The 12,584-nt window shown below is 46.5% G+C and overlaps 2 protein-coding genes across 8 annotated transcripts in view; one reads left to right on the top strand and one right to left on the bottom strand.

The window, feature by feature from the left end:
- Scgalpha (sarcoglycan alpha) overlaps nucleotides 1-12,584 on the bottom strand; it is a 20,608-nt gene extending 8,024 nt beyond the window's left edge. For 2 of the 7 annotated variants that reach the window (XM_076821826.1, XM_076821831.1), the window contains exons 1-2: nucleotides 10,484-12,584; nucleotides 436-579 (exon numbers count right to left, since the gene is read on the bottom strand). In XM_076821826.1, coding sequence (XP_076677941.1) covers nucleotides 436-579; nucleotides 10,484-10,541 — 202 coding nt within the window. In that variant the 5' untranslated portion in view covers nucleotides 10,542-12,584. Of the gene's footprint in view, nucleotides 1-435; nucleotides 580-1,073; nucleotides 1,573-3,354; nucleotides 3,695-10,292 lie in introns of those variants that run through there. The other 5 variants (XM_076821829.1, XM_076821827.1, XM_076821830.1 and 2 more) reach the window with 5 other exon arrangements.
- On the top strand, nucleotides 2,613-9,842 carry 5ptasei (inositol polyphosphate-5-phosphatase A). The gene is made up of 11 exons (XM_076821791.1): nucleotides 2,613-3,181; nucleotides 3,871-3,912; nucleotides 3,993-4,093; nucleotides 4,687-4,774; nucleotides 4,849-4,912; nucleotides 4,988-5,208; nucleotides 5,284-5,424; nucleotides 5,514-5,675; nucleotides 5,776-5,961; nucleotides 6,034-6,099; nucleotides 6,870-9,842. The coding sequence occupies exons 1-11, from the start codon at nucleotides 3,119-3,121 to the stop codon at nucleotides 8,352-8,354; spliced, it is 2,619 nt and encodes an 872-aa protein (XP_076677906.1). The 5' UTR covers nucleotides 2,613-3,118; the 3' UTR covers nucleotides 8,355-9,842.

The raw sequence follows: 12,584 nt of genomic DNA, 5'->3' as shown, positions 1-12,584 counted from the left end.
CGTGACACTTATTTTCAGCCAGAGAAAAGATTTCACCTGCCTCGTGTCAATAAGGATGCCCCGTTCAGGCCCGTACCAACAATATGAGGAAATCGTAACGCGTCGCCGATTCATGGCTGACGTAGCGCTAGAAAGTACCGATACACGGACACGTGACGAACGTCAGCTGTTAACCGCCGGCAAGGCGACGATCCTCGAGGGGAACGAGGGCCTATCGATTGCTATTCGCGGCGCGTCGCGAATGACGCTCGTCGAGCTGGTATACCTACATGTACGCTTGTCAAACGGCGAGTCCAGTTAGCGACTGACGACCGAAAACAGCGATTATTCGGCTGGTTACCTATGCTTGGACACGTTCCTCCCGTTCTTTCTCGTAACCGCGTTACTTTGGCCATGCTAAAGCATTTACTAGCTGGGTCGCTTTTCCTTCCTTACCGTCGTTGCTGCTCCAGTCGAATGTCTCCGGCCTGATGGGAATAACGAACACCTCGGTCATTAGGATGCTCTCGGCGCTCACGAAGGCCACCGACAATGACAATACCACCGCGATCGGGAGCATGGTCGCGGCGCGCCTGAAAACTGTCAACAAACCACGCTTTGCTCTTCACCCTTTCACTGCTACGTCGGCTTATAAGCGCTCGAACGGTGGGTGGTATGCGGTGAACGCCCGTGGGCGTTCCGCGAGCACGGTTAACAATCTATCATCCACGATTCCCGCATAGGGGTATGCAGAAGGTCGAAGGCTTTCTCGATTCTCGCTTAGAACTCGTGTCATCAATCCCAGCGACTAGGGAATTTTTAGGCTTCACTCTCGCGAAGTATGTATCGAGTCAGTTTCATGGAGAATGTTCAGAAGAAACGCTCTTCGGCGGCAATTAACGACGATTAGCGTGGGAACGGATCCGCGCCGTGGCAGACTCGTCAGTTCAATGGGAATTAAACAAATTAACCCATCGATGCGGAGACGGTCAATGTTTACCACCTTCCGTTCACGCCGTTCGATGGTCCGTGCGGCTTGCGAATAAACATCGATAGTATCGATGCTCCACGCCGATAGGTTAATTTTCGCTTACCGAGCGAGGGCCGAGACTCGACGAGTGGGTCAGTGGAGGCACTCGAATGCCATCAACTTTTCGACACCGTCGCCCTCGGTCCCCGGCGCGCTCTTATCGATGATTCGCTGATTACGAGTCGCAGTGGAGACGAGCAGGTCGCGACACGAAAATAGACGCGTGGTTCGCGGCGACGCGACGCTCGGAGCGCGGTGAAGCGGATCGCGGAGTGAAATCACAACACGTGAGACGTGTCGGCTTGCGAAACGCAAACTGGCCGGGCCGATGATGCTTGAGCAGACGACTGACAGGTTAACGCGCCGTGCAAGTGCACGTCGGGACGAAAACTGCACGGTAGATTCGCTCTAACTCCGCGCGGCCGAGAGATGTGCGTACTGTGTAATTGGTGGCGGAGAGATTCGCGATCACACTCGAGGGCCGGGATGCTCCAACGGCACGCTTCGTTCGCGTGGCTAAGGCCGACGGTGTTTCGCCCACGCCTCCGCGTCGAACCCGATTCAACTTTGCCGAAAAACGAAAGCGAGGTGTAAGCGTAAACGGGGCATAAGAGCGCGTGCGTTTCGCCCTTCTCATGCGCAGCTAAAACATCGTTTCCGACGTTCGTTCCTCAGGAGCGTACGAGCCGCCGGCACCGGCGAACCGCGTTCTTTCTTCCCTTTTCTTATTTCTTTAAGATTCTCAGACTATTCTGATTGTGCCACGAGGGCTGGCAAGTCTCGCATGATTGAGCTGCGGCTTTAAAACGCTCGCAGCATCGCGCAGCGCTGGCAATTATCCTTATCTGAACGGAACTTCCGTCCCGTTTATTATCGTGCCGCCTTTAGTAATTCCCGATAGCTCCGTATTTCAAAGAACAAACAGACTGTAAGAGAACGCGGAGCTATCGCTTGCGCAAATCTTGCACGGTAGAGTGAACGATCGTCAGAGACTGCTTCCGCCAAATCGTGACGACGATTCCTTGAATCTTGAGCACCGATCGAGGGCAATCTTTCCTTGAATACGTCACAAGAAAGTCTGACGAAATCCAGCTTTGTCCAAATAAATTTCATTCGCGCGATGAGGAAAAGACTTCGCTTAAAAGGGGATTAATAAAAATGCCACGGACGCAACGTCCGGTTTTCGAAACCTCGTGAATCTACTGTAGCTGATAACACGATCTAAACCTCGAGAAACGAGTTGTATAAATGTCGGAACATAAAGTGTAAACAATAGTCGCGCGCTCTTTTCAAATCTAGCGTCGATTAACATAGAAAATAACCATCGATCTGTAAGTACGAATTGAGAGTAGAATTTAAGATTTCCGGGTCTGCCGGAGGAGGCAGCGAGGTAGAGGGGCGTGTTCCGTGGAAAGCAGCTTACGATCGCGAAGAAACCCCCCAGGGATCGATGGATCGCGCGTGGACGTCACTAGGGGCCCGGTTATCTCCTCTGTGCGAGGTTCACGGTTCCCGATGTGCACGGCACTGCCTATTGACGTCTGCAGTAGGCGTGGTTTCGCTCTGCCCGATAGAGGGATATATTTACCGCGCCGCACAAGTTTTCTCTGTGGTGCGCGAACGGGCCTCGCGTTATTCGATTAATAATGTGTGGTATTCGCAGTGCGAGGTTTGATGCGACCGGTAGACGCCACAACACCGTGCAGGCCACTCCTCGGCGTAGGGGTTGATTCCTCGAGGCGACCACGACACGGTAACACCACCGTTCCTTGCCCGGGGGTGACTTTTCCTCCCGCGGTGTACGGGCAACGCAACGCAACGCGCAGTGAATCTGCCCTGTGTCTACGGGAGAAGAGAAGAGAAGAAAAGTAATTTCCTCGCTGGGTGGTCGGTGTGCGCGCCAGAGCTCGCGACGCACAGTTGCCAGTTGCCATTGCACGCACGGTGCGCTCTCGTGACACCGCAGGCCTTCCGCAGTCTGCCTTCCCGTGCAACGGCCCGTGGGAGCCTCTTCTGCGTCGTCGACGGGACCGATTTACCTGGCGTGGTCCTCCTTCCATTCACGGCTACGCTTTCAAAACTTCTCCCTTCTCGGCCGCATCCAAGAGAATGGCGGGCGACGGCGTTCCGGTGTTACTGGTCACCGCAAACGTCGGCAGTATCTTCGAGGAGGTAACGTATACATACACGCAACGTTAGAGACAGGCCTTTTTCTGTTTTCGTTCGCACACCGACCACGACCCTGAGCGATCGATCGCGCCTCGCGGCGGATTTACACGTTCCCTGCCTCGCGATACACGCACACGCACGGCCTACTTCTTCCTTTCTCCCTCTTTCTTCCTTACCTTTCCTCTCCTTTTCTTTCATTTCGGCCTCACCGTTTGGCGCGACTTTCGTGCCACCGTAAGCGCCCGTACTGGCCTTCCCTAGGGCCCCTCCTTCATTCAACTTTTTCCCTTTTCGCGTTCCGCCTCGTTCCCTTCGGGCGCAAAGTGCCTCGCGATGCTACCGAACGGGACTGTCGCGTGCAATTCCGATTAATAGCTCGCGGAGAGCCGAGGCGCGTCCACCCGCGGCTCTCCACGATTACGCGTTTTGTTATCGGTCAGCATGAATTTGCATAGGGCCGACTGACGTCTTCCCATTCAGCCGATTGATAAGACGGCGATGCGATGACTCGAGGGCAGCGCTGCTGCGCGCTCGATCGCTTCTGCTCGCGGTAAAACGGTTCGCTTTGTTGTACGTAGCCGAAGTAACGAGAAAGATGGGTGTACGATTTTTATCGGTTTTCTATCGGGCAGTGACATAAATATTCATGTTCGAAGACGCGTAAAAAACCCCTTCTCGTTTTCTCTTTGCAGCCGAGCGTAATGCTGAAAATTTGGACAGAAGAATTTTTATCTGTAAGTATTACAGATAAGATGCATTGTCATTGCGTAAATATAACGCGCTATTTACATTCACGAGGAATCGCTATTCGCAGACTATACTGAGGCTGGATCCAAAGTTTATTGCACTGCACTGCCAAGAAGTGGGCGGGAAAAGTTATGAGAAAAGCTTGAGGCATGTGGAGGACTTTGTTAGGTAATTCACTCTAAAATACACACGTATCTATGATGCTCCAAATATTACACAATCAATGGCAATTACACCGTGCCACGGATCACCAGGATTCCTTAGAAAATCCTGTTACAGCGAAGCTTCTTGAAAGGCTTCTTCCAACAGAGCTAGTTAAATGTAACTAAATTAATGGCAGAAAATTAACTCTCATTCTCTTAGTAACATACTTTCTTTGGGAACCGTTCTACAATTAAATATTTCGATGTTGAGTTAAACCAATTTTCAATTAAAATTTTTATTCAACAACCTGTGGTAGGAGGTAAGCGTAAACTGCTTTAGAACGGTCGTGGAACAAATATGTTTCCCTGGTGACAATATTCAATCTGATTTAACGCATAAGTGGCAGAAAGGGATAAAAATAGATGATCACGCGTGGTCGTACAGTTGAGCGAGCCACTTCAAAAGATGAGTTTATTGAATGATATTCATAGGGGGGCGATGTAAAAGAAAGAGTTTGAAAATATAACAGATCTTTGAGCCGCCATAAAAAGTTCAGGATGTGTGCCTCTTGGGCTTTGCATAGTTCGATTCGATCTAATAAAAATAATTCTCTATAGGTTACTTATGTCTTCGGAAGAGTTAAGGCTGTTTGACAAAATCAGAGTATTCTTAGACGAAGACTATTCATCCGCTGAGCACTACACTGTAAGTAAACGAAAAATGCGATACACTACCCGATTAATAATGGTAAATAATTGCAATCGTACACGTTATTTTAGGCACTTGGGAATTTCTACTTTGTGCACGAGTCTTTGAAAGAAGTTTTACTATGGGACTTCCAAGGTACGACGCATCCTGCGTTTTAAAGTTGGTAGTTTAGAAACTAGCATATACTGATTATTTTTATCATAATCCTAGAGTGCACGTTCGTACCAGTAAATGGGAAAGAAGTTCATTCTGGCAATATAGAGGCAGTCACAACCAAAGAAAAAGCAAAGTTCCCTCAAGAGTTTTTTCCCGAATGTAAATGGTCCAGGAAAGGATTTCTGAGAACACGATGGAGTATTAGTGGAACAGTTGTTGATCTCATAAATATACACTTATTTCACGATGCCAGTAATTTTATTGCTATGGAAACGGTGAGCGGACGAGGCTGCTTAATTTTATTGCATAGCTCTGTGTCAGATTTAAAAATTCTGATAATTTACTTTCAGTTTCCATCCGTGTATAGTAAAACACGGAGAAGAGCGCTCGAGCATACGTTAGATAGGTTTCACAATGATAAATATGCAAACGTACCGTACTTTTTATTTGGAGACTTTAATTTTAGGACTGACACGGCTGGTGTGATCAAGGTACACTTGGAAACAATATTTAAAGCCTACTCTTTGCTCCTGTCTAAATACAGTAAATGAGAAGATTCATATTCCCTTATTTTCAATAGAAACTTACAGAAGATACTCAAGAGAGAAGGTTGTCGAATAAAGGGAATATTTCGAAGCTGCAATTTCACAATAAAGACGACGATCTCATACTGACATTAGGAAAGAAAGAGTTTTCCCATCACGAGCATCAGAACGTTTTTATGCAGAACAGTGGACAGTGGGTAAGTAATTCATTGGTCGAATATCACGTTGTACGATGTTACTTACGATACTGCATTGACGATTAGGAAGGCCATAATGAAATTACCGATATTTATATAGCTACGTGAATATGACAGAGAGCTGGCTGACTTCGATGGAAGATTACTGGAGTTTCCAATTAAGTTTGTGCCCAGTTATCCGTTCGAGGAGGATATCAACGAGGGCTCGAACTACATGCAAACGAGAGTGCCAGCTTGGTGCGATAGAGTTCTACTGAGTCCCACGGCTAAAATGCTAGTTCAAGATGTACGGAATACATTAGCTAAACGTCTTCTTTAAGCCAGCGAGTTTATCTAACAGAATTCCTTTCTCGTTTAGATATCGTCGTCAGATGCCACGGAATATGGGATAATAGGCCCAACAACTTGCATGGGTGATCACAAGGTGAGGCAATCTCCTTTTCTACCTTAAAGAAAGCGCTACTGGTTTGTTTTACTTACTATGCTGGGTACATATACTTACACAATTCCTAGTTCTTATTCTGATGATTCATTCTTTTAATCATTATGGTGCAGCCTGTTTTTCTGGAGTTTCGAATGAATCTCTAAGCACTAAGGTACCTATCTATGAACTGTCTGCTTGTTCTTATCTTGGTTCTCCCATATATATCCTATATTTCTACACTAGTACTCCACTATCTTATTTACAATCATATAGGGGCTTGTTCGGTGTAGTTGGTTCAAGCGCAGTATCATTCCTGAACATATGTCCTCAATGATTTCTCGATCTCTCGACTCTAGTTAGTTCCCTTGCAACGTTCATCATCGACTAACTATACGACTATATTTTATTTAACCATCGCAGGTATGCACTCTGTTGCTTGTTCGATTCATTTCCCACACAATCCACAAACCCAGGACTATACATATTATTCCCACGTACAAACATGTCCGCCGATATTGCAGTATGTAAATTGTATACCGGGGCATCCTGTACCATAATCGAGAGTACTTAGTATTCTAAAAACGTTCGATACTGTGTTATCATGTTGCCGTAAAGAAAGTTACTCCATACTTGTATCATTGTCCCGAATTACGTTAATGTTAGCTAGACTATTTATAGAGCCCCCGCCATACGAGGAATGCCCCTCCGTTTCTTCATAGCGATGCACGATAATACATAAGGATGGTCCATTTTTTTTCCTCCCTTTACAGCCAGTCTACTTGAGGGCTAATCTCGCCTTGGACGAAGGTATGATAAACTGCTGCAGCTTGCCAAGCGCACCTGAGTTTTGCTTTCGAGTGCCAGAGAATTACGTGGAGCTGTTGTCCATGTTGCCTGATTACAGTAGTTGCGCTAGCGGGCGGGTCAATTACACGGACCGCTCGTCTAATCTGTTGCACGCAGCACCTATTAAGCATGATCCCTACACCCCGGATAGCATGGACAGCCCGAGTCCAAACGCTATGATAATAGTATCGAGCGAGGTCCCAGACTTAGAGAACCTGAACGAATGCGGCGACAGCGCGTCCGCGCTGCACTCCGCGCACGCATTCAGTGCGGTGAGACGCATGGACAGAGCTGTGTCGCCAGCTCTGCTCAAGTCCAAGTTGGAACTGATCGTGCGGCACAAGAGGCAAGAGGCAACGGACGCGGATCAAGACACGACGGATATCAAACGGAGCCCTAGCGACTGCTACTTGCATTCGTGGCCCACCACTGGAGAGCGACAGTGGTTCGCGAGGAGGAACAGATGCAACAGCGACGTTTCTTGGCAGAGGTCCCACCTCCTGACTCAGGCATGGATTCAGGGCAGAGGTAAACAGGGATACCACTCCTTCGGGGACTTTATTCATAGGTCATCCTTGAACTCCACCCCTCCGGATGGCATTGAAGGCCTGCCGTCCGATTTGATCATACCGAGGATATCGATTATAAACGCAAGCAACTTCGAGTCCAACGAAAGCTCCGTGTACTTGCACGACGACAAGTACAGTAATTACCCGGAGAACAAGCTGAGCACTTACTCGGACGGGAGGACGAAGAGTTTAAGCGGCGAGGCGATCAGCTCGGAGAAGTCGGACGAGCTTTGCGACAGAATAGACGATGAGAGCAACAGACTGAGTTCGAAGAAACTGGAAGTCAAGGAGGAGGCGTATCTGCAGGACATAGGCGAGCTTATAACGAATCAAAGTACCTGCGCGATGATGGTTAGTAGAAACCTCTTCCGGACGAAGGGCAGAGCAGACGAGAGCAGAACGTCCGGTGTTAAAGAACAACGTTTAAATGAAATTATAGATAAAACGCTTGATAAGCCTAGTATTAAAAGTAGAAGTCTGACTGCGGAGGGACACGCGAGGAGCGAGAAGACTTCTCAAGTATTACAAGCTACGGAAGTCTATCTCGAAAGGAGCGAGGTGAAAGGCGATCCTTTGAAGACACAGGTGGAGCAGGCCATTTCCAAGGCGACGAATGTAGGCGAGGAGGCAGAAATTTTCAGATGCGAAAGCAAACACGAAGTCGCTTGCGTAGCCTCGAAGGAAACCACGAGAAGCAATTCTGTACAGAGCCAGGATATTAGCGATAATACGGGGAACGTTAAATTGAAGCTAAAGGCGCGTCAGGTCACGGAGAGATGTAAATATAATATCGTCGGGAAGAAGAGCAGATGCCAAAAATGCTGTTGCATCGTGTCGTGAAAAGACGCTGCGATTTTTGTTTCATACCACGTCATGTTCCTTATTTATTCTCCGCGACGTCATAGTCATTGTTCATTACGAAGAATTTCATCGAGGCTTACCCCTTCTATTGATATCAAACTACCACGTACGAAGATCGAAAGCGTGACGTTATTTATTAGGGGAGAGCTTAATGAGAAAGACACGCGGCACATGCAACTCTTCGAGCACATAAAGCAATCGTAAACGAATTCGCAGAAGTGAATTTTCACGATCGCGACGCAATAGCACTTAAACCTTACGATCCACTTGTAATAAGTAAGCTAGGAGGGAAGAGCCATACTCCTTTAGGCACTTGTTAAGATCCCGCTTGCGCTCTATCAAATAACACAAAACTTCCTGTTACACGTGCATGTCGTGAGACGTTTTTATTAAGTGTCTTCTGCATGTGCATGATACTCTAATTGTTAGCAAATACTTGAGTGATTCGATTTACTGTATACGCGTGTAGTTGAATAAGCATTATATCGTTGTGTTGTGTTGTATAGAGTTTAGGAATCATAGTATCTCCAAATGACTGTGTCAGAATATAGTATCAAACACTACGTGCGATGTATTAGGCGTTACCAGTATAGTATGCGTAATGGAGCCGCGAAAGAACCGGGCGACCGCGTCTTCCTATTTTCTTATTTCACCGGATACATTGTGCAATTATCTTAGATCACACGTAGAGCGTTATTAGCTCGTTGTTACCTCGCAGTCTTCGTAACCCTTCATTCGTAGCGAATTCTAACGAGCCACCACGATTGACAATCGTCCCGACTTCATTATCGCGAGACTTTCATCCACTCTGCATTTCTCAACGAAACCGCGTACAAAAATACGTGCATCTGCGTGCATGCATCCTTGCCACATTAAACTGCGTTTATCGTAGCATGTTAGGAACTTGCGTGCAACGTGTACCTGTTATGCACACGCAGTCCGGTACTTGGACTCAACTGCCAAAGTTAGCCTTGTCGTAGCGATAAAGACGAAGATATTAACTTTATTTACAGAGTTAATGCTAGGTTTATATTCCTTTCACGTTCTGTTCAGTTATCGATGTTTATTTGAAAGTTTTCCTAATTACTTGGTAACGATGTAGCTGTTAAGTAAGAACGATATTAATTGATAGTACCCCGGCAAGCGGTTCACGCTGATTTAAGTCTACTTGAGACATTCTTTGTCAATAGTAGTCGATAACTATTAAACCTTAGAATAGCTCGATGAACGTACTCGTTCGAGTCTTGCCAAAAAAAAAAGGGAATGAAGATTGAAAGTACAGTAGAAGGAACAGTGTCTCGATAACGGTCACGTTTATAGGTACTTATCAGAAGTACAATTTTGTAACTTTCATCATATTTGTTCAGCATTTGTTTTCGATTCTGCGACACTTATCATCCTCGAACATAGTAGGCGATTATTTTTTTTCCGTTTGTAAATATAAATTTATTTTTCGTACAACCGAAAGCCGCTTTTTTTTGTTATTTATGCCCTTTTATGTGTGTCTAAGATTACTGATTTTCGGTTTTACGTGTTACTGTTATTTGCACGTTGCATCGCAGTGCACTTTCAATATCCCACAATGTTATACATCCATTTGAATTTAGTACAGCAGATCAAAGTAAATAGCGCAAGAAGTTTCGATATTTTCAAGCTAAACCACGCGAGTACCCGAGTACGTAAAAGTGCAGCGACGATTCACTTGTTTGAATCACCTGCACTTTCCCGCCTCCCGCGCAGCTGGCTTCACGGCGCTTCGCGAATTTAAAATTATACGTTAGAGAATGCGCAAAATAACAGCTGTATCTTCTCTATTCAACGAGGGCTATTGAATTACATAAATATGCAACGCGAAACGATACAAATCTCGCTTTTACTCTAAACACATGTATATATATATATAAATATAATTTCTACCTTGATCTGCTACACTACGACTCGAAGCCGCCTAGTGAACGGGTGATAATTCCTGCTCGCAGACACGTTGAACGAGGAGGCCAACTCGGGCACGATGTCCAGCCTGAGCAGCCGCGAGATGCTCAACAATAACAATAACCACAGCAGCAACAACAACAACAACGGCGCGACCACCATCACGAGATACATACACATTAAGCACGCGGATTCGTCGGTTAAGATTTTTCGGGAAACCACCGTCTGATACATAGTACAACGTTCGAGGCCATCTCTCGAGTATTCAAACTTGCGACGCGACGTGGGCAGTTTAATAACTTCGCGATGCACCGGCGCGCATTTTGTCACGCCACTGTCGCTACGCTACTGATTATGATTTCTAACCGGTGAGTTAAGCTAGAACGGGATTAATTCATGCGGCGATCGGGTAAACTCGGATTACGGTTCGGCAGCGCGGCGTCGACTGCCGCGACACACAAGGGAATATCTGCGCGCGCATACGGGCCCCGCTTTCAGTGCACCCTACTTGCAGGGCTGTCCTTTTTAAACGATACGAGCAGGCACACTGTGCCGAGATGCTTTAAGAATGCTTTATGATTTGTAAACACAATGAAAGCTATTTAGTAATCGCTGTTGTATACGAACTACTAATGATAGAATTATTCGAAGAGGGTGGTTACATCTGGAACGGTGTCGTAAATTTTGTCGTGGAACTTTCAGTGTCTAAATATGTTATATGGATATAATGTTGTTAGTGGACGATGGTACTGGGAATCGCTAACGTAACGGGACGTATCAGCTGGTACAACCGTGCGCGCGATCATTGTTGTATATTATTTTTTAAATGTCTCGTTGTTCCTACGCTGTATTCTCCTGAATAGCTGTTTACTAGGTGATAGAAAGTGTTTCTGTGGAAGATCCTTCGATGTGATATTACCGTGGTTAACTTCGTCGGTCTTCGTTGTTGAAGCTGGGGGGGAGAGAGAGCTGCGCTACGATTGCTGCCACTGTTCCACGCAAACTTTCGCGACCATTTATATCGACGCTTCGTCAGAGTTCCGTAGGGAAAAGTCTACGAGATTGTTGGGCAAGAGAAGTATCACCAGTGGCGGATTTAAATTCATCTTCAAAAAGAATTATGATTCTTTCCAAACACTGCATATAATTTCTGCACTACTTACACTTGGCCCGTTTTTAGTAAACTACCTCTTCATTTTCCCGAGCAAATTTTTCTTAAATCCGCCACTGAGGAAATTCATCGAGGAAAGCTCTTTTATGTAGGACCGAACGTGACCGTCTCTCTGTTATTATCTCGAAGAAAAGGTTGGCAGTCTCCGACGCAGGGCCGGCTTTAAAGGGGAGGGGCAGGCAGGGCGGCCGCCCGGGGCGCCAAATTTGTAAGGGCGCCGCTGTATGCGTTTATTCATTTATATCCGTTCTGCTAATTGATTTTCGTGCCCTTGGAGGGGCGCCATCTTGCCCGGGGGTGCCTAGTATGCTAAAGCCGCCCCTGCTCCGACGCGATTTCCTCGGGACACTCGATCCACGATAGTATCTTAATCCGATCCAGTTGGACTAAAACTCGCGGGTACATTCCACTAGCGTAACCAATAGCGAGCGAAACGAAACGTTGAATGGTACTCGAGATGTTATACTATAGCAAGTTACAAGTAATCTAGACGTTGTAGAACGTACGTGTTTGCACGCACATATTTGTATTCCTCGTCGACGCTTGGGTCGTTACTTAAGAGTCCTTACAACCCCCTCACTGCCCCTGACTGCGCCACTGGCGAGTTCAAATCCTTCGCTGTTCGCTTAGTAATAAGGAGCTCTCGCTCGCAAGGAACTGCTGCTAATTTTTATGAAATTTTACACACCTCGGAGTAGGTGCAGGGGTAGGAATATTTAACTACCTGTCCCTTGATCTTCTCTGCTTCGTAAGCACGCGGTTTGATGAACAATTTGTTCGCGATGGTTCCTTGTAGGCGTGCAAACATGAATGCATTGAATGATCCTAACCGGAGCTGTATTGGGGAGGCCTCTTACGTCTTATATTCCTTTGCTGCCCCTCCGTGCTTTAAGCTGGTGGTCTATCTGGAAGATAAGCTTAGCTTTAAAAAATTAGCTTCAAATGGAACCGTTTCCACCAGAAGCTAAGCTAAGCCGTGCTAAGTTTTTTTTATATTTTATAGCACAATCAGACATAATATAGCTTAGCTTAGCTTCCAGGTGGATTCCCAGCTTGCTGGTGGAAATAACGCGAGGAGAGATCCACAGAGAGTTTCTCCACATAAA

Source organism: Andrena cerasifolii, chromosome 10 (assembly GCF_050908995.1).
Source record: "Andrena cerasifolii isolate SP2316 chromosome 10, iyAndCera1_principal, whole genome shotgun sequence".
Taxonomy (NCBI): domain Eukaryota; kingdom Metazoa; phylum Arthropoda; class Insecta; order Hymenoptera; family Andrenidae; genus Andrena; species Andrena cerasifolii.
The sequence above is the reverse complement of the archived record's forward strand: the minus strand, read 5'-3'. Positions and strand labels throughout refer to the sequence as shown.